This window comes from Pan troglodytes, chromosome 4 (genome assembly GCF_028858775.2).
Source record: "Pan troglodytes isolate AG18354 chromosome 4, NHGRI_mPanTro3-v2.0_pri, whole genome shotgun sequence".
NCBI classification, from domain to species: Eukaryota; Metazoa; Chordata; class Mammalia; order Primates; family Hominidae; genus Pan; species Pan troglodytes.
The window spans coordinates 120,128,064-120,150,084 of NC_072402.2; the positions used below are offsets into that span (position 1 = coordinate 120,128,064).

At 40.0% G+C, this 22,021-nt stretch overlaps 1 protein-coding gene across 16 annotated transcripts in view; it reads left to right on the forward strand.

Moving 5' to 3' along the window:
* The window catches only part of SNCAIP (synuclein alpha interacting protein), a 154,950-nt gene that overhangs the window by 68,499 nt on the left and 64,430 nt on the right, over positions 1-22,021 (forward strand). For all 16 annotated transcript variants that reach the window (XM_054684545.2, XM_024356709.3, XM_054684542.2 and 13 more), the window contains one exon: positions 12,544-12,646. In XM_054684545.2, the coding sequence (XP_054540520.2) occupies positions 12,618-12,646 (29 nt within the window). In that variant the 5' untranslated portion in view covers positions 12,544-12,617. The remainder of the gene's footprint in view (positions 1-12,543; positions 12,647-22,021) is intronic.

Genomic DNA, 22,021 nt, shown 5'->3' on the forward strand with positions numbered 1-22,021 from the left:
TCTTTTGCTGTGCAGAAGCTCTTTAGTTTAATTAGATCCCATTTGTCAATTTTGTCTTTTGTTGCCATTGCTTTTGGTGTTTTGGACATGAAGTCCTTGCCCATGCCTATGTCCTGAATGGTAATGCCTAGGTTTTCTTCTAGGGTGTTTATGGTTTTAGGTCTAACGTTTAAGTCTTTAATCCATCTTGAATTAATTTTTGTATAAGGTGTAAGGAAGGGATCCAGTTTCAGCTTTCTACATATGGCTAGCCAGTTTTCCCAGCACCATTTATTAAATAGGGAATCCTTTCCCCATTGCTTGTTTTTCTCAGGTTTGTCAAAGATCAGATAGTTGTAGATATGCGGCATTATTTCTGAGGGCTCTGTGCTGTTCCATTGATCTATATCTCTGTTTTGGTACCAGTACCATGCTGTTTTGGTTACTGTAGCCTTGTAGTATAGTTTGAAGTCAGGTAGTGTGATGCCTCCAGCTTTGTTCTTTTGGCTTAGGATTGACTTGGCAATGCAGGCTCTTTTTTGGTTCCATATGAACTTTAAAGTAGCTTTTTCCAATTCTGTGAAGAAAGTCATTGGTAGCTTGATGGGGATGGCATTGAATCTGTAAATTACCTTGGGCAGTATGGCCATTTTCACGATATTGATTCTTCCTACCCATGAGCATGGAATGTTCTTCCATTTGTTTGTATCCTCTTTTATTTCCTTGAGCAGTGGTTTGTAGTTCTCCTTGAAGAGGTCCTTCACATCCCTTGTAAGTTGGATTCCTAGGTATTTTATTCTCTTTGAAGCAATTGTGAATGGGAGTTCACTCATGATTTGGCTCTCTGTTTGTCTGTTGTTGGTGTATAAGAATGCTTGTGATTTTTGTACATTGATTTTGTATCCTGAGACTTTGCTGAAGTTGCTTATGAGCTTAAGGAGATTTTGGGCTGAGACAATGGGGTTTTCTAGATATACAATCATGTCATCTGCAAAGAGGGACAATTTGACTTCCTCTTTTCCTAATTGAATACCCTTTATTTCCTTCTCCTGCCTGATTGCCCTGGCCAGAACTTCCAACACTATGTTGAATAGGAGTGGTGAGAGAGGGCATCCCTGTCTTGTGCCAGTTTTCAAAGGGAATGCTTCCAGTTTTTGCCCATTCAGTATGATATTGGCTGTGGGTTTGTCATAGATAGCTGTTATTATTTTGAAATACGTCCCATCAATACCTAATTTATTGAGAGTTTTTAGCATGAAGGGTTGTTGAATTTTGTCAAAGGCTTTTTCTGCATCTATTGAGATAATCATGTGGTTTTTGTCTTTGGCTCTGTTTATATGCTGGATTACATTTATTGATTTGTGTATATTGAACCAGCGTTGCATCCCAGGGATGAAGCCCACTTGATCATGGTGGATAAGCTTTTTGATATGCTGCTGGATTCGTTTTGCCAGTATTTTATTGAGGATTTTTGCATCAATGTTCATCAAGGATATTGGTCTAAAATTCTCTTTTTTGGTTGTGTCTCTGCCAGGCTTTGGTATCAGAATGATGCTGGCCTCATAAAATGAGTTAGGGAGGATTCCCTCTTTTTCTATTGATTGGAATAGTTTCAGAAGGAATGGTACCAGTTCCTCCTTGTACCTCTGGTAGAATTCGGCTGTGAATCCATCTGGTCCTGGACTCTTTTTGGTTGGTAAACTATTGATTATTGCCACAATTTCAGCTCCTGTTATTGGTCTATTCAGAGATTCAACTTCTTCCTGGTTTAGTCTTGGGAGAGTGTATGTGTCGAGGAATTTATCCATTTCTTCTAGATTTTCTAGTTTATTTGCGTAGAGGTGTTTGTAGTATTCTCTGATGGTAGTTTGTATTTCTGTGGGATTGGTGGTGATATCCCCTTTATCATTTTTTCTTGTGTCTATTTGATTCTTCTCTTTTTTTCTTTATTAGTCTTGTTAGCGGTCTATCAATTTTGTTGATCCTTTCAAAAAACCAGCTCCTGGATTCATTAATTTTTTGAAGGGTTTTTTGTGTCTCTATTTCCTTCAGTTCTGCTCTGATTTTAGTTATTTCTTGCCTTCTGCTAGCTTTTGAATGTGTTTGCTTTTGCTTTTCTAGTTCTTTTAATTGTGATGTTAGGGTGTCAATTTTGGATCTTTCCTGCTTTCTCTTGTGGGCATTTAGTGCTATAAATTTCCCTCTACACACTGCTTTGACTGTGTCCCAGAGATTCTGGTATGTTGTGTCTTTGTTCTCGTTGGTTTCAAAGAACATCTTTATTTCTGCCTTCATTTCGTTATGTATCCAGTAGTCATTCAGGAGCAGGTTGTTCAGTTTCCATGTAGTTGAGCGGTTTTGAGTGATATTCTTAATCCTAAATTCTAGTTTGATTGCACTGTGGTCTGAGAGATAGTTTGTTATAATCTCTGTTCTTTTACATTTGCTGAGGAGAGCTTTACTTGCAAGTATGTGGTCAATTTTGGAATAGGTGTGGTGTGGTGCTGAAAAAAATGTATATTCTGTTGATTTGGGGTGGAGAGTTCTGTAGATGTCTATTAGGTCTGCTTGGTGCAGAGCTGAGTTCAATTCCTGGGTACCCTTGTTGACTTTCTGTCTCGTTGATCTGTCTAATGTTGACAGTGGGGTGTTAAAGTCTCCCATTATTAATGTGTGGGAGTCTAAGTCTCTTTGTAGGTCACTCAGGATTTGCTTTATGAATGTGGGTGCTCTTGTATTGGGTGCATATATATTTAGGATAGTTAGCTCTTCTTGTTGAATTGATCCCTTTACCATTATGTAATGGCCTTCTTTGTCTCTTTTGATCTTTGTTGGTTTAAAGTCTGTTTTATCAGAGACTAGGATTGCAACCCCTGCCTTTTTTTGTTTTCCATTTGCTTGGTAGATCTTCCTCCATCCTTTTATTTTGAGCCTATGTGTGTCTCTGCCCGTCAGATGGGTTTCCTGAATACAGCACACTGATGGGTCTTGACTCTTTATCCAATTTTCCAGTCTGTGTCTTTTAATTGGAGCATTTAGTCGATTTACATTTAAAGTTAATATTTTTATGTGTGAATTTGATCCTGTCATTATGATGTTAGCTGGTGATTTTGCTCGTTAGTTGATGCAGTTTCTTCCTAGTCTCGATGGTCTTTACATTTTGGCATGATTTTGCAGCGGCTGGTACCGGTTGTTCCTTTCCATGTTTAGCGCTTCCTTCAGGAGCTCTTTTAGGGCAGGCCTGGTGGTGACAAAATCTCTCAGCATTTGCTTGTCTGTAAAGTATTTTATTTCTCCTTCACTTATGAAGCTTAGTTTGGCTGGATATGAAATTCTGGGTTGAAAATTCTTTTCTTTAAGAATGTTGAATATTGGCCCCCACTCTCTTCTGGCTTGTAGGGTTTCTGCCGAGAGATCAGCTGTTAGTCTGATGGGCTTCCCTTTGAGGGTAACCCAACCTTTCTCTCTGGCTGCCCTTAACATTTTTTCCTTCATTTCAACTTTGGTGAATCTGACAATTATGTGTCTTGGAGTTGCTCTTCTCGAGGAGTATCTTTGTGGCGTTCTCTGTATTTCCTGAATCTGAACATTGGCCTGCGTTGCTAGATTGGGGAAGTTCTCCTGGATAATATCCTGCAGAGTGTTTTCCAACTTGGTTCCATTCTCCCTGTCACTTTCAGGTACACCAATCAGACGTAGATTTGGTCTTTTCACATAGTCCCATATTTCTTGGAGGCTTTGCTCATTTCTTTTTATTCTTTTTTCTCTAAACTTCCCTTCTTGCTTCATTTCATTTATTTCATCTTCCATTGCTGATACCCTTTCTTCCAGTTGATCGCATCGGCTCCTGAGACTTCTGCATTCTTCACGTAGTTCTCGAGCCTTGGTTTTCAGCTCCATCAGCTCCTTTAAGCACTTCTCTATATTGGTTATTCTAGTTATACATTATTCTAAATTTTTTTCAAAGTTTTCAACTTCTTTGCCTTTGGTTTGAATGTCCTCCCGTAGCTCAGAGTAATTTGATCATCTGAAGCCTTCTTCTCTCACCTCGTCAAAGTCATTCTCCATCCAGCTTTGTTCCATTGGTGGTGAGGAACTGCGTTCCTTTGGAGAAGAAGAGGCACTCTGCGTTTTAGAGTTTCCAGTTTTTCTGTTCTGTTTTTTCCCCATCTTTGTGGTTTTATCTACTTTTGGTCTTTGATGGTGGTGATGTACAGATGGGTTTTTGGTGTGGATGTCCTTTCTGTTTGTTAGTTTTCCTTCTAACAGACAGGACCCTCAGCTGCAGGTCTGTTGGAATACCCTGCCGTGTGAGGTGTCAGTGTGCCCCTGCTGGAGGGTGCCTCCCAGTTAGCCTGCTCAGGAGTCAGGGGTCAGGGACCCACTTGAGGAGGCAGTCTGCCCGTTCTCAGATCTCCAGCTGCGTGCTGGGAGAACCACTGCTCTCTACAAAGCTGTCAGACAGGGACATTTAAGTCTGCAGAGGTTACTGCTGTCTTTTTGTTTGTCTGTGCCCTGCCCCCAGAGGTGGAGCCTACAGAGGCAGGCAGGCCTCCTTGAGCTGTGGTGGGCTCCACCCCGTTCGAGCTTCCCGGCTGCTTTGTTTACCTAAGCAAGTCTGGGAAACGGCGGGCGCCCCTCCCCCAGCCTCGCTGCCGCCTTGCAGTTTGATCTCAGACTGCTGTGCTAACAATCAGCGAGACTCCGTGGGCATAGGACCCTCCGAGCCAGGTGCAGGATATAATCTCATGATGCGCCGTTTTTTAAGCCGGTCCGAAAAGCTCAATATTCGGGTGGGAGTGACCCGATTTTTCAGGTGCGTCCGTCACCCCTTTCTTTGACTCGGAAAGGGAACTCCCTGACCCCTTGTGCTTCCCAAGTGAGGCAATGCCTCACCCTGCTTCGGCTCGCGCACGGTGCACGCACCCACTGACCTGCGCCCACTGTCTGGCACTCCCTAGTGAGATGAACCTGGTACCTCAGATGGAAATGCAGAAATCACCCATCTTCTGCATCACTCACGCTGGGAGCTGTAGACCGGAGCTCTTCCTATTCGGCCATCTTGGCTCCTCGAGAGATCAGATTTAAAGGTACATAAAATATGTATATCTGCCCTAGGCTTAAAAACTAGTCTCTCCAAGCTCTCAAGTTCAGGTATATGTTAGTTTGTTCTCAATATTTGGGTTTCGGAAACCATGAAATGACCTCTAAATCACTTGCAATAATTTTAATGTATAAATTAAAGGGCAAAACTACAAAAAGACCAATCCTTACAGGGATTTTTCAGAGAAATCCTGATCTCCAGAATCAAGTTTTCTAAAACAGTGCCTAAAACAGTGCCATCTTCCTTGCCTTTTTAATAAGACATTAAAAGGATGGTCATAATCCAATTTCCTTTAAAGGTGAAGTTGAAGACTTAAACCAACTGGCTATGGAATATGTTGTCTTATAGACTAGTTCAGGGATACCTGTGGGTAAGGTGTGTTAGAGACACAAAGTCTATACACGTTTTGTTAATGATGATGATGATGATGATGTCTACCATTTCTGTTTAATCTCTCCAGGAAAGAAGGGTAATTCATTTGGAGTTAGGTTCATGAACATCCAAACAATACAATTCAGGGCTAGGGATGTCTGGAATTCTGACCTAGATGGTTCAAAGACACACCCATGATTCAGAGCAGTCCAGGGCAAGTCAGAAGAGCACTAGACTGGTTAGCAGGAAATGATTTGTGTTAGCTGGCTTTGCCCCTACTTAGTAGTGCATAACCTTGGATGGAATATTCCTGAGGTTTGCCATCTGTAAAATATGAAAGATATGATTGCAAATTACAAATTATGGTGCATACCTTCTGCCTCCATCACAGGTTGCAGTAAATAAATTGAGCTAAAAAATGTGAAGATGATTCTTAAAAATAAAATGACACAGAGGCAGTGTTGTTTTACCTTGTCATTTTGGCAAGTTGAAGTAGGAGAGAAAAATACTAGACTTAAAATCAGAAGCCCTGGTTGCGTGAATTTGAGGCAATTACAGAACCTCTCTGAGCCTTGGTTTCCTTATCTCCACAAAAGAAATTATAATGACATTTGTCTCCCAGCATCTGTGTGAGACTAAGTGAGCAAGTATATGTAATAGCACCCAGTCCTAAATCTTGATACAGAGTTTTCTTCACAAATTTTTCTGTGGGTGTTTCCTTCAGGACAGCAAGGAAGAAATGCAGGCTCTCCTCTAGGAGCTGGAGCAGGCTCGCTCAATATATTACACTGAAGTCCCTTGTTTGATATCAAACATTCACTTGTATTTTTACAAACATGCCAGAAATTTGTTATTCCAAGATGTGCTCTGTGTTCACTCTGGCTTTGGAAATACTCCCCTGACAATCCCTATTTATCACCCCACCCTCACCATCACCCTTCAAGACCGCTTTGTAGAAGCAAAAATACAGCAATCAATGCTAAATCAATGTTATGCGTCTTTCTGGACATTCTGTTCCAGAATTCTCACTTCCAGGCCTGTTCCCATACTGAAAGCACAGACAACTGAAACACTTCCTCCTGCCCCAACCACTCCCTTCCCATTCACACCTCCATCCTTCGGCTTTCAGCTTTGCCAGGCTGACTTCCCTTATCTCCAAGGTCTAGATTGGGTGCCTCAGCCTGCTGTGTATTTATTTGTCTTGGCGAGCATCACATGATATTGTAATAGCATGCCTTCTTGTTTGTCTCCCTTGGTACCATATACTCCATCCTGGTGTGGAGACTAGTGTAGGTCTTATCCACCACATGCATCCAGAATATTCCATAAATGAAGAAGTGGATAAAGTCCACAGGGCTTGTGCTTTTTCTTTGTTCATGTGTACTTCTTGGCTCTCCTTCAGTTGCCTCTTTCCAGTAAAAATTTCTTGCCTCTATCATTTTTCTGCTTCAAGATGAGGCATTTGCTGACTGCCATGCTTCTGGCCACTGTTGAATCAAAGAGTGAAAGAAACCAAATCCAACATTTGGAATGAGTTGCTTCCTTGCCAGCCAAGCTACTGAGCCAACTGGGGACAACATTTCTACCCAGACCTTCCAGTACTTATTTTGTGATCATTTTAAGTTTTTATATTGAAGAAAGTAAGCCCAATATCGATGTCCAGGCTTTCAAATTGAAAATTTTTCCCAGTACAAATTTGGCAGGCATGCGTGTGTGCACACGTGCGTGTGTGTTTGTGTGTGTATGTAGGGGTAAAGGGAGCGGCTGTGTTTTCCTAAGAGCTGGTATATTAAAAGGTAAAGAAATAAGTTGTAATGCAAATCCATTGAAGTTACCTCATCACCGAATGTACTCTGCTCATTTATTTTGACAAATCCAACTTACTTTTAATTACCAGGCCTCATAGTATACTGGTAAATGGAGCAATAGCGACTTTGGCAGAAAAGGAGAAATCTGTGTAACATGAGCCTTCAGAATGAGTCCAAGCTGACTCCTTGTAAAATGGAGTGAGGCAATACATTTTTAAACATTTTTCAGTAGAGCAATTTATGTGATATGTGACTGTAGTCACAAATCAATGTGCCTTTTATGAGCCAAGCACACCAGAATGCATACACTAAAATGAGTGTAGTTTCTCAAGGAAATTTTGTTGGCCACTATAAGCTTTTTCCAGTGATGCTGCCATTATGCAACAGATTTTTGGAAGTCTTCGTTTGGAATTATTTTCAAAGTCAGTTTTCCAGTCACAACAAAAAAATTAAAAATATCACCTGAATATCATAATACGGGGGTGGCAAGGAGGCTATTTTTTTAATTGCTTGTCTATTTTTTTATTATGCAATGTGGTTCTCAGTTATTTTGAGCTCTCTCCCAAAAGGAAACTTCTATGGAAGGTAGCAGTTGGGCCATCACTGAGGTCACTCATGAGAAGGTGACATGGTGTTGATAGACCCATTAGGGGCATAAGCCCCTCCCACACACTTTAATAGGCACTGGAGGGACTTCTGTTCTTGGCAGTTTATCAAAACTCTGTGAGAGTAGGAAGAGTCCTACAAACATTGAGTATAGTTGATGCTGTTTGTTTTGTTCTGAAAGCCGGGCATCAGTTTGGAGTTTGAGTAAGGTTTCTCCCAGTGCTGTGGGCCCATCCAAAGAAGGGAGCCAAGCTGTCATTAGCAGTTTCTGCACAGCATATAGTTCCCAGCAGCCCAGCCCTGTGTTCCCACATTCTAATCTGTTTCTTCTTTCCCTCTCTATCAATTTTCCTACCCAAATTGGGGGAGCTAAACCATTGAAAAATGTTTCCTTTACCTTTCTCAACTCACCCTCCCTGGCATCTCATCTCTCCCCACTTCAAAAAAAAAAAAAAACCACATAACATACCTGCCTAAATAAATAAGAAATCAAGAATTGCCAATGCCAGTAAAAAGAAATGGGATGATTTCAATCCGTGGACAATACTCATGGTGGACAAATCTTGAAAAAGGTGTGCTGTGGGGAGAGGGGCTTACATGCAAAAGAAAGCCCTCGGAAGGCCTTAGAAAACCTGGGAACAAGTGATTGTAGCTTGTAGGGTCAGGGCTGATGGCATGGGGGAGAAATTCAGATTCACAAATGACTAGGTCCTGAGATCCAAAAGGGGCCTATGATGCATAGCAATAAAAATCCTATATAAAGGATTTTTGTTTGTTTGTTTGTTTTTTGCAACGGAGTCTCGTTCTGTCACCCAGACTGGAGTGCAGTGATGTGATCTCGGCTCACTGCAACCTCCACCTCCCGGGTTCAAGTGATTCTCCTGTCTCAGCCTCCCGAATAGCTGGGACTACAGGTGCCCACCACCATGCCCGGCTAATGTTTTGCATTTTTAGTAGAGATGGAGTTTCATTGTGTTAGCCAGGATGGTCTCCTGACCTCGTGATCCATCCACCTCGGCCTCCCAAAGTGCTGGGATTACAGGTGTGAGTCACCATGCCCAACCCTACATAAAGGATTTTAAGCTGGCCTGCCCTTTCTGGAAAGCGTAAAAAATGTATTTTGCTTAGGTATAAACCCACTCTTGTTGGCCTCAGTAGGTTGGCTGTCTTGCCTCCCAGCTGCTGGTTTGGGCCAGACAGAGGATGGCTTCAGGACTTTTTCTGGGTTTGCACTTGGCACGGCTTCCTCCCTTCCCCTGGAGTCACAGCAGTGAAGTGTCACCATGTAAATCCACACCAATCACACAAAGCAAGAAGAACCCTTCCTTCCCCTAGTTGTAAAGTGAAGGAAACATAATCCCCACCTCGTAACATTTTATTAAGTTTGCAAAGGTTTTCTTTTCCTAGTACTAAGAGATAAAGTGGACATTCTGTGAAAGCACAAATTGTGATGTGCCAATAGTTTATTTGTAGGAAATTTTATTTTGTTGCTGTTGTGGTATGAGAATTTAAAATGATCTTACAATACAAATTAAATCTTAGAATACAAATGAAGTCAACATTTTTGGCAGGAGGCACCAATACAAAATTGGGGGTAATGGTTGTACTTATTGTTTAATACTGAATTCCTTTGAAGGGTCGAACACTCAAATGTCCTTGGAGAGGCTCCGGGAAAATGGGGAGCACAGGCCCCATGGACAGGTAGGAGCAGCTGCGGCTTAGCTCCAGCCAGTTGTTGCCATGGGGACTGCAGACCCCTGTTGCCAGAGCTTCAGGTATTTAAAGCAAAGCCAGAAATCCAGAATTTTATGTGAAATCACCCAAGGTCTGCAAGTTGGCAACTGATTCAATTTTTTTTTTTTTTTAACACTGTTGGGGTCAAACAAATCACATCTGTGGGCCAGATTCAGCTCACAGGCCTCCAATGCATGCCCTCTGTAGCTGTGCTTTCTGTTAGAGCATGTTTGCCATGGGTCTGAAAGAAGGCTTATTGGTTTCCATAGTGGATTGGTGTGCAGAGTGGGAGGTGTCAGAAGAGCAGGATGAGAAAAGCAACCACAGTTCACCTCATTGTCCTTATCATGTTTGATCATTTGCAGCAGCTACTCTAACCTGACCTTATTGCTTCCTATCTTGTCACTGATTCCTTAGAAAAGAGTGCCTGAGAGTGCCAGAGGCTTGGTGGAAGGGCAGATGAGAGAAGAGGAGGCATTGTATTGGCCACTGGGACAACTGCAGACTCACTCTTACCTGTAAAGAAGCAGTTAATGTTGGGGAATGTAGTCAGGATTGGAAAACCACGGGGATTTCTGCACATTATAATTGAGAATGTAAATATTCTTAAAGTGGCACCCTGAAAGAAACAAGCATTGAAACCAGACAAAATAAATTGGATCATGAACAGAATGAGACATCTTAAAGGAGATAGCATGTGGAGGCCTGCTGGGAAGTAGAGGCAAATTCCAGATGCCTAGGAGCCTTAGTCTAAGGTGGGGCCATCCAACCCACAGAAATAAATATGGGCAGTGGCCCAAGACTTCCTATAATGAGCTGCACCCTTTGTAAGTCTTGTGTTCTTGCCTATAGAATAAAGAACCTCACTACCATCCTGCAAGTGCAAATAGAAAGATTCCTGTTGTGATGCCATGAGTTATTATCCGCTGGTTATATTCTATGGGAATGGCTACAGTCAACTGGATATTGCTGTCTATATTGTTGGAGCACCTCAAACAGGGGTGCAATGGTTATTTGTTAATTTACTTAATTAAGACATGTTCATCCACATTTTATAGTTTCATTTATTTAAAGATCCATTTGGTCCCCAGCTCCGATGCATGTTTTTCTGCTTCATCTCCCCATATTTCCATGTTCCTGCTGATGTTTGTACCATATCCTGGCACCCAGCATCATCTGTGTGTTGTTCACCAAGGCCGTGGGAACAGAGTCTGTAAATCAATAGTTCATCACGGAGTACAGATTTCGTGAAAAGAAATTGGATTGGAAGAAAGTCTCCTAGTGAACATGCTAGTATCCAAAGAGTCTGGATTGTATCAGAATCCATCACAGTAGGAGAGAATGTTGTTTTGAGTAATTTCCAAGCAGAGTACATATATTTTCCTCTGAAAATCTTTGTAAATTGAAGAAAAGTGACATTTTTATACCAAGCAATTTGTTTGATAACCTATTTTCAGATTTCTACAAATAATAAAATTTCTGATTTTAAATATTTTTTACAAATACAAGTTGGTTTTCTTTTCATTGTAAGCCTTACTGTGATTTCAGAAGAATTTTTAACATTTGCTAAATGGATAATCTCATTTAAACATGGAAGTAACATCCTAATCCTTTCTTGGATGGACTCTGTATCTATTGTAATTAAGACTTTAAAAATGGTATATACATATGGGAAAAAAAAGGAGAGGAAACAGGAAAATTAAATCAAGTGATGGGTTTGAGGTAAGGAATGGCAAGTTTTTTTTTTCTGTTTATCATAATTATACCATTTGCAGAGCTTAAAAAAGAAAGAATGGCTCAACATGAGGGAAAACAAATGCCTTCAGAACAAATTTCCTTTTAAAAAATAGGTCTTTTTACACTTTCAATCTTTTATCGGGAGGCCCATTTTCATCAGGCTAGATGTATTTTCACTTTCCAGTAATGCACTGCTTATTGTTCAGCAAGGTACACCTTGATTAGACAATCAAAGAGGGCAAAATGAATTATTTCAGATACTCAAATCTGGGTACTTAAGATAATTTTTACAATAAGAAAGACAAGTTGCAGGAAGCAGAGGCTGATTTTGCTATCTGAGAGTTGGCGCTGCAGAAGATAACTGCACACCAAGGCACTGTCAGGAGATCTATATTTCTGCTCTTGACATCTGTAGGTGCCGCTGCCGCCGCTGATGGGGATGATGATAAGTGATGGGAAAATGAAGTGGGAGGTGATGTATCCTACTGTGATAGATTTAAAGGGTTGCCCCAGGCGGCCCTGAGGCAAGAGCTGACTGAAGACGTTCTGGGGCCTGCATCAGGTCACTGTGGCACAGTCAGGCAAAGCTGTTTGAGGCAGAGGGCAGTGCAATAACTCTGAGGTTTAAATCTGCACTTAGATCCTCTTTCTTTCTTCCTTTTTGAGGGGTGAACTGGAGGTTGTGCTACAAATTCTAAAATATCCATTACTCTTGGTTAGTGGTATCTGTCTTGTGTTATTCCTGTGGAGATGCAGTATTCATTGCTCCATGTACAACGTCCAAGGATATGCCCACAGGAAACATTTGAAAATGGCTTTCCTAAGATTTCCAGGCTGGCTCCCCATTTCCCAAAGCCCTGCCTTTTACCCTGGCTGTGGTAAGAGTCGGTGTGAATTCTAATATTGATTCTAGGGGGAGATTCTGACTCAAGTTACTGCTCTGGCAAAGACAAACAGGCACATATCAAATAAAGCAAAGGACTTTGAGTGCCCACTGGGGAGCCACACTGGGGACCATGGAGACGCTGTGTTTGCTGCTTCTGGAAAGCCAGGCTGTGGACAGTTGAAGGAAGGAAATGTGCTCCAAGGCAACACTAGCACCCAATAACCCTTCTCATCTTATTTGTTTAAATATAGACATTATTTTTGGTTGTAAAATGGCTAAATTTTTTTGCCTTTCTTTTCTGCTTCTGTCTCGTTCAGGAATTTATAAGTACTTGACCGTACTCAAAATGTGCAAGGAAGAATAATGGAAGCCCCTGAATACCTCGATTTGGATGAAATTGACTTTAGTGATGACATATCTGTAAGTACCACTGTATACAAGAAATGCTTTCAAGATAATATGCCTTCAACTTCATAGCCTACTTTCTCCATTATAGTCTATAAATCCTCAACTTTTCTGACTACATTTAGAAATTCACAGCAGAAATCCTGTGTGGCAGACTCGGTGTGGTTTGGGGGGGATCTCTTAGACCAAGAAGTGAATCTTCCCTAAGTGTGTGTTTTGGAAGATGAGTCATTTAACTTCAATGAGGCTTTCATTCCTAATGTGTTCCAATGTTGTCAAAACTATTGATTGAGTATACTTATAAAATGCAGCCAGTTTCATAGAGTTAATTCCAAATTCTCTTATGTGGCTGGCTATTCCACAGCCAGCATTTTCTAGAGTTCACAGGGACACTGACTAAAGAATAGCCAAGTTGGAATTTATTAATTGATGAACAATAAAAAGAATCTTTCCAATCACTGTAGATATCAAAGCACAGATTGTAAGCTTGTTGGGAATATTAAGGAAAATTCGTGCAGTGATAAGGACTGGACTAGCTGACTTTTGAGGTCCTGCTTAATCCTGTAATGCTGTGGGCTGATGAGTCTCTTAATTCCCATAACAGCCACAAACTTCCTGCTGCTTAAATCGGGACTGCTTGGAATGGATTGTCTACATGCATCTTGCTTTGAGCTGCTTGTGCCTTATCCGGGACCACATAATCAATTCTGCTGCGCTAGCAAACATGTTGGCCTGGAGTGCCCCAGCAAAACTGGCCAACTCTCAGAGTATGTGATGAGAAGGTTGCTGTTTCTGAGCTAGACGTACAACTTTTCTTTCCAGGACCCTCAAGTTCACAACTTCTAACCTTATCTTCCATGGATCTCTCAGGGCCTGGAGCTATGGGTCACCACTCAAAGTCACCGCTTTAAAATTGTCTCAAAATGATGAACTTACTTTATCATGCCTCTGGCAGTTGTTTATTCATCTACTTTACTCCTTACCTTGAAGTAAAATATGCATACTATACACAATAATTGGATTACTGGGATGAGTTTGATAAATCACCTATTTTATACAAACTTGGATGAGTCTTTTTTTTTTGTACCAGAGAAATGTGAATTCAACATTTGCCTATTTCAGCTTCCAGACAATTTTTATTAGTCCTCATTAAAACCAATGTGGAGTGAGCTTCTTCTTTCCCATGATATATTTTTGTCTATGTGTCTGTCTGTCTGTCTGCCTCTCTCTCTCTCTCTCTCTTTCTGTTTCTCTTTCTCTCTCTAAGTCACTATGCTTGACTTGGAAGTATTCGAAGCAAGGTTCTTTTATGATCACTCCCCTCACAGCCATTGTGGGAAAAAGCAAGGAATGTGAATGATAGCATGGGTGTATGTAGGTAGGATGGAAGGTGTTGTAGAAAGGGAAACTGTGTTATGATTGGGAGTTAGGTGGTAGCTCTCCGAACTTTGATAATAATGTTGTGTTTTAAAAGCAAAGGCTTTGAAAGCAGCCAGCCTGGGTTCCTACCTTGTTCTGACTCTTACTAGCTGAATAGCACATTAACTTCACCTTTCTGAGATACACTTTAGGTTGTTGTGACGATTGAGTAAAATAATAATATATGTGAAACACTTAGCTTGGCACACAGTAAGTTGCTCTTAAAAATGGTAGCTTTTGTTATTATTTCACTGAATTATACAATAATATTTATATGACCAATGGTGAAGAAAGAACTCAAGGGAAAACACTAGGCATAAAGTCAAGATTTTTTTTTAATACAACAGAGCAGTTGTATTTACAGAAGAATCATCTGGCAGCAGCCCATAATTTTGATGAATTGGGAATCTCCACTTGAAAGATAATAAAATACATTAAGCAATAACTAAAACCGTTTGGCAAACTAGGCTACAGGGTTATGCAATAGTTGAGTGTCTATAACTTGACCACTCTAAAACATAAACAAAGATATCCATCTGTAATTGTGTAACTGCACCCAAAATTTCCCTCTTAAACATGTTTCGATTGTTTGGTCCTTTAACCTGCATTTAAACTTATATCAGATTTTGAAATTGCATAGATTTGAAATTCTATGAAATTTCATAGTAATTGATGAAATAATAATAATAGCTAACGTTTATTGAACATTTACCATGGGACAGGCATTATCTTGGTTAATCCTCACAGCAATCTTCTAAAGTTACTGTTTTTATCTTCATTTTACAGATGAGGAAACTGCAGCGTGAAGATTTTATGTAATTTGTCCAGGGTCACCCAGCTGGTTAGGTGTATTCTGTCTCCAGAGTATTTACTTTTAGCCACAACACTTTACTGCTTCTCCAGGATGAATATAGTTTATTGCAGTGGTTCACATCAGGGGCAATTTTACCTGCCCCACCCCTACCCCAGAAACATTTAATAATACCAGGAGACATATTTTGTTGTCATACCGGGAAGTTGCTACTAGCATCTAGTGGGTAGAGACCAGAGAGGCTTCTAAACATCCTGCAATGCACAGCACAATCCCCTACAACAAGAATTGTCTAGCCCAAAATGTCAGTAGTACTGAGGATAAGAAATCCTAGTCTATTTAAATCCACTTGCAACTGAAGATGCTCTACTTTGGCAACCTCTACAACATAGATTATTTTATCATAATTTAGTGTGATCCGGACTTCATACCTTAGCGAAGCCAGAATCATATTGTTCTAACTTAATGATTACATGGAAAAAGAACTGGAGACAACCTCTTAAATACTGGAATGATTGTCCTCAGGCTGTTTGGGTAAACTAGGAGCAATGAATATTACAACTTCTTTAAGGGCTAAGTGGAGATTATTCAAATGCTAAAAATGAAAAAATGAAGATGTGTTCAACGTGCTAATTCACTGGCATAAAAAGAAATGTAGTTTCCCATGAACATGCAATTTTCTTTCTTTTTTTTTTTTTTTTTGATACCAGAAACCTCCATCTCTGACAGCCCCTAAGCCTGTTTCCTGGTTAAGTGGCAGGAGGGGGAGGAAACTGCACATTACACCTGAAAAATATGTTTATGAAAAAGATGCCCAGTTTCAAACTCTTCTCCTTACTCTCTAGCTATAGCCCTATTACATAGTCTAGGCTTTCTATTCCATGGTTTTTCCCTCTGGTCATGAGCCTGGTTCTTGTTTTAATTAAAACGTAAGCTGTATATTCGTAGAAAAAACAACTAGAACTTATTTTGCCTTTACTTAATGAGAGAAAACACAGCAGCTAATTTATTTTGAAGTTTCCCAGACTAGAAAATAACACACATCCTTTGCAAAACACAAAGTTTAAACTATACATTCTTGTAATCCTGCCATCTAAAAGGGCAGAACATTCTCCAATAGCTGCAGGTCTGCAAGGGAGAGATGACAACACATAAGCACAAAGGTTTAAAGCAGGGTTTTTCTGTCACTGTGAATGGGTTCACAGATTGCTCTCTTCCTATGGAAGCCAGATCCCTATGTCTTAAAAACAAAAACCCTCTGGAATTCTTTGGAGCTATGGTGTATTTATTTTATTAAGAGAGGCCAGTGTGGTGCTCTTAAAAATAGTTTCACACACAGGACTAAAGAAAGCAGAGGCTGAACTCTGGATCTCCTGAGGAGCTCACTCACAGCCACCATCCACCAATGTTGGCCGTGCCGCACACTGAGATAAACTCTTTAACTAAGTTATCTTGTTCAAGCCTCATACATCAGCTTTGCGAGGCAAACTCTGTTTTTATTCCTTTTGGCAGATGAGAAAATTGAGGCTTAGAGAGCTTGTCTGACATTCACAAGGTTACAGGGCCAGGACCTAAATGCAGAACTGTTTGGCCACCTTACTCCTCCCCATCTATGCAACTTAGCTGAGTAGTAGTTTCTCTAGACCAGTCACCTCACTCATCACTATCCCTGATTGGCACTGTAGTGATTACAAATTGTTTTTTGGAAGTAAAGGGATTGATAGACATTATAAATAAGTAAAATGAAACCAGCTAATGAGAACTTAAGCAAATCTTTTAATTTTACTGTACCTCAACATTCCCATCCGTTAAATGGTAATACCTCAACCTATTACCCTAAATTTATACACATACACTCACACATGCACACAGCCACATATATACACATATATACATGTAAGTATTTACACATACAGACATATACACACACATACAAATGGAAGTGAGAGAAATATTCTGTTGCCTTTCTGTATAACTCTGACTGCAACCTTGATGAAAGTTGACTTTTTTGGCAATTGCATAAACTATTTTTTTGTACAGGTCAAATGAGACCAAGATAATAAGTATCCTTCCACTTTTCAATCCTCTTTGGTCAAAGCCTTTGCAACCTAGAGTAATGGCAAAAAATTATGTGGGTTCATTTTCCTAAGGTGCTTGAACCACTGTCTGATAGAAAAATTAATTCTTATGGTAAAATAATCTCACTTTCAGTGAGTTTTCGTGTCTTTCTATCACACAGACTGTGCGGCATTTTTACTAAAAATGCCTGCCCCCTTCTGTTTTGTGTGCATCACCTTTTACACCATTCAATCCCCTGATGCTTCCCCAGATTTTGTTACATTTTGAGAAAGACTCATTTCAAGTAGACTCAGGCAATGAGCTGGCATGGGCAAAGAATACAGCTTAGATGTGAAAAAGAGTATAAAGGTATTCAAGGTACAAAGAACCTAGCCTCCCCTTCTCTCTAGCAATGAATATACTGAATAAGATGGACCCTATTGTACTTTCTTCTGTACCTTCTAGAAGGTGACCAACACTTTCATGTGGCCTCTGAGTGGTTCAATCCCTTTTTCACTATCTCTGTCTGTAAGCCCTGCCCTTCCTAGCAGTCGCCCTGTTCTTATCTATATGGAAACTTTGTTTAGTGCTTCTCCGTGTGATCTAGTTCCAGCAACTGTCCAGAATACCTCAGCTTTATGCAGTGTTTTTTTGTAATATCCTGCATTCAAGGCTAAATTGCCTCTCATTCTTCCCTTCTCCAGCTCAGCATCATCAGAAACCTCACACCTTGTCCTAACATCATATGCCATATGTGTTATCTTGTTTTTCTTAATACCTGCCAGGAAATGAATTAGGAATCATCTAATCCAGAAAAGATGAGTTATATTTTGATATTCTATTGTTAGTGTTAGACCCCAGGACTAAAATCTAGGTTCCCAAACTCCAAATCTTGGACTGGACACCTCTGCCAGAGAAGGTAGAGAATAACTCTACAAATAGAGTGGTTTCTAAGAAGAATGAGCAACCGCTGGATTTTTTTAAATTTTCCCTTTTACTCTGCAGATAGTCCTGGAAGTTCTTATCTTGCCTGATAGTCAATAGAAATTATTAGATTGACTATGCAGATTATTGACAAAAACTGTTCACCTTTTCATCACAATTAGCTTTTATGCCAACCTAGTCAACAAGCATTTACTAAACATTAACAGAGTACCAGACTTGGTTCTAAGCTTGGGGTGAATGACACAGACTTGCTATGCTCTCAAAGTGTGTATAGTATGCTATATTAATAACTAAGCACATTATGAAATGTCAGGTTAACTTCATGGTAGGTCACATTTGATTATAGTACTAAACTCCATTCTTGGCAGTGAGTCCTTGTATTTTGACAGTGATTGATTATTGGCTCACAATTAAAAATAGACTATCACTGAAGTTGAACAAGGTTTATGACTGGCCATCTGCCCTACTATAACATACTTTTTTCTTGTAATTCTTTTGTCATTTGTAATTTTTGCTTCTATAATTATGATTACTTTGGCTTCATTTTAAAATGCTGGTTTTGGTACTTTTAAATATAAATAATAATATGATTGCTAACATTTATTGAACAATTAACTGTGCATCAGACACTCTTCCCAGGTTTTATATTACTAGTTCATAATCTTCCCGGACACACCTTAATGAAGGTACAGTCAGAACCTTGTTTTTTACCAGTGAAGAGACTGATATACAAAGGTTAACTAAGATTAATTAGCTAGAAAATGGTGAAGTCAGGATATAATGCAGGTAGTCTGACTCTAGAATCCATATTTGTAACCACTGCGTTGAAAATTACATCTGCTGGGCCCCGTGGTCACCTCTGGTTTTCCCAGTTCAGGTAGGTCTCTTCTCCATCCATGTCCACTTCTTATTATACAATATAAGGGGATCATTCAATACTGTGATCTTACCACATTTACCAAGTGGATCTTCATCTCTTGCCTGACTACACATTATATTAATTAAATTAACATTGCAATAGAGTAGTTCCTGATGCACTCTTAAAATGATCAAAAGAGTTATTGAGTTTTCTCAAATACCAACCACAAACAATGTCTTAGCATAAAAGAATTTTTAAAAAAAACCTCTTAGAATGAAGATATGATAAAAATAAGGTACCAGAGCAAAATTCAAATTTATTTGAAAATAGGATTAGTTATAATAATTTTCATTAATGGAGCCCAAATGGTGGGATGAAATGTGTTTAAAGCAGAGTCTAATAGAGGTATGAAAGTGTGGATCACCAGTATCTGTACTATGTAGAGGTGGTGGTTGAAAGTGGGGGTATAGTTAAGGTCATCTGTGAAAACATGGAATGTGGAAAGAGAAGAATATTCAAAAGATTGAACTGTGCAGAAGTATATTCCATGTGGTGGGGTCTGGACAAAGGCATTTCTACAAAAGAAACTGGAAAGAAGTTTTCAAAGTTAAAGAAATAAAACTAAGGGAACTAAAAAGACAAGGGGGGTGAATTTAAGGAATTTTAAACAACAGTTGATGGTGGCAAATAGGTCATTATAAAGACAAGTGTTGAAAAATGACCTCTGGATTTTCCAGTTAAGACCCCCTTGGTGGCCCTAATAAGCACAGTATCTATTGAGTGGTGGGCAGAATCCTATCGTGAGGGCTGGAGGAGTAAATGCAGAGATGAGGAAATAGAAACACAGAGACAATTCTTTCAAAAGAGATGGCTGATGAATGCAAGAGCAGGAAGGCCCATGCTCAGTCAAGGAGGCAGTGTCTTGAGGTGGTAGTGGTGCTTGCTTATCTTTATAAGACCAGAGGAGAAAGCCAACGCTGAGAGTGGGCTGAGGATAAGGAGAGAGGAAAGAATGGTGGCAGGCAAGAGTCCTTAGGAGATGAGAAAAGAGGAAACCTGAGCCCCAGCAAAGGGTTAGCAGTGGAGGAGCAGACTGTTAGTGCCACATCCCAAGAGAAGGGGCAATGGAACACAGTTTATAATGGAGGGCATGAAGTCTTCCTGAACTGGAAGGGTAGGCCTTTAGAGGGGAGGCTAAAATTTTAGAAAAATATTATGTTCTGAAAATTTCATTTCAGCTACATGTCTGTGCTGTCACTCCCAGCTTTGCTTGTACACATTATTGCCATTGTTTTTATTGTGTGCCTGTTGAGATACCTGCCTGAATTTTGGAAAACTGTGCGAGAAATCATGAATTTCACCATGGTTGTTTGGATGGCTGGCTTAATTGTTTCTTTTGGAAACTTTTATGGGGCCTTAGTAGTTTGAAAGTCTCTAGCTTGCAAAGGTGCTTGGGATGTTCGTTCTTTCATTTTCTGTGGCTCATTACCATTTGAGTAATGTCTACTCATTCGCTTAGTTGGCTCCAGTTTTCAGGAATAAGGGCCAAAGCTTTTCAGCCCTGAACAATATCTAGGGTGGTCAGAGATCCCCATAGCCCAACGTAGAAATCACGCACTGTCATTATGAATCTCATGCATGTTCCAACTGTTTTGCATGGCATGGTGACAAAACTGACTGGCGTAGGCTGGGATGTATAGAATCATCTTGTGCCATATCAACTCTGTGAAGTTTTTGAAGCTGACTTTTCAGTGTCATCCCTGGGCCACAGACTCTCTTCAGTGAGGAAAGAACAAAGAAAAGCCAAATAATTTACTGAGATAGGCTGAGTTATATTTCCTTTCCTTTCTATTCCCAGCTCGACCCCTCTCTTCCCGCCTCATTAGTTCTCATATCTTCATCTGCTGAGCTTAAAGTCATGGCAGAAATGAAGATGAGGAGGGAAGCTCTGAGGGCACACTTAGAAAACAGGATAAAGAGAAGAGACAGACATTTACTAGAGCTTTACAGTTTGCAAAATGACTGCATCTACGTTATCTCATATAATTATCTATAGTCTTCCACACATAAGGAAACTGAGCCCCAGAGATATTAAATGAATTATTTGTCCAGAACCACAGAGTTAATAAGTGCCAGAACCAGGACTTCAATCCAGATCTTATGGCTCCAAATCCATTGTCCTTTATACAAAAGGTTAAGCCATCAGCCATTACTCATGCTATTAATATATTAAGAATTTTTAAATATAAAATGATTTATTGCTAGACTTGTAATTATGGGTTTTTCTAAGATTAGTGCTATGTAAATATTAACTACTGACATTATTATTATTACTGCCACCAAAATTATGGACTGAGCTATATCCCTGCCTCATTAGTTCTTATGTCTAGAGGAATTTATTTAATTTGGTTTAATAAGTGCCTAGTATCTTGGGTAAATAAAATATTGTCCACACTTTCAGGAAGCAGAGAAAGCATTTAGGTAAACATATAGATGAACCATCCTATGATGAGTTCTGTAATGGACATATGCATAACATTAGGAAATAATATAGGACAATGATTCTCCAACTTAATCGTGCGTTATAATCACCCATATGGCTTGTGAAAAAACAGATCGCTGGGCCCCACCCTCAGAGTTCCTGATTCAGCAGGTCTGGGGTGAAGCCCAAGATTATGAATTTCTAACAAATCCTAGGTTGTGTTGATACCACTGGTCCAGAGACCACACTTTGAAAGCTGGCTTTACTTCCTTATGGGGCAGGGGTCAGAAAAGATTTTGTAGAAGTGATACCCAGGCAAAGCTGGAAGAATTAAAAGGAGTTTGCCTAGTGTAATGGGCAGAATGGCATTTCAGGTAGATGGAATAGCATATGTAAAGGTATAGACAGGCAAAACAATGGGTATGGCAACCACCGAGAATTTGTTATTGCCACAATCAGAAGAGAAGTAGACAATGCGAGATGAGGCTGAGCTCATGGAAGGCTTCATGTGCCATGCTAAGGCATATGGTCTTTGTCCTATAGGCTGTGCAGAGCCTTAGTCAAATTTTTATTTCAGAAAGCTAATTAATTCTAGTGTTAGTATAAAGGCCTGGAGGAAGGTCCCACTTACTACTTAAACATGAAAGAGCTCCTTTGAATGTCTACAATATTATGCCCAGGGATTAGTCAATATGTACACTTCTTGTTATTTCAGTTAAACAGTTAATCAGTCCCTGTGTGCCATGCACATATACAAGTCAAAAATATCATTCTTTCCCTCAAGTGCTTATGGAAGCCAACACCTACAGATAAGAA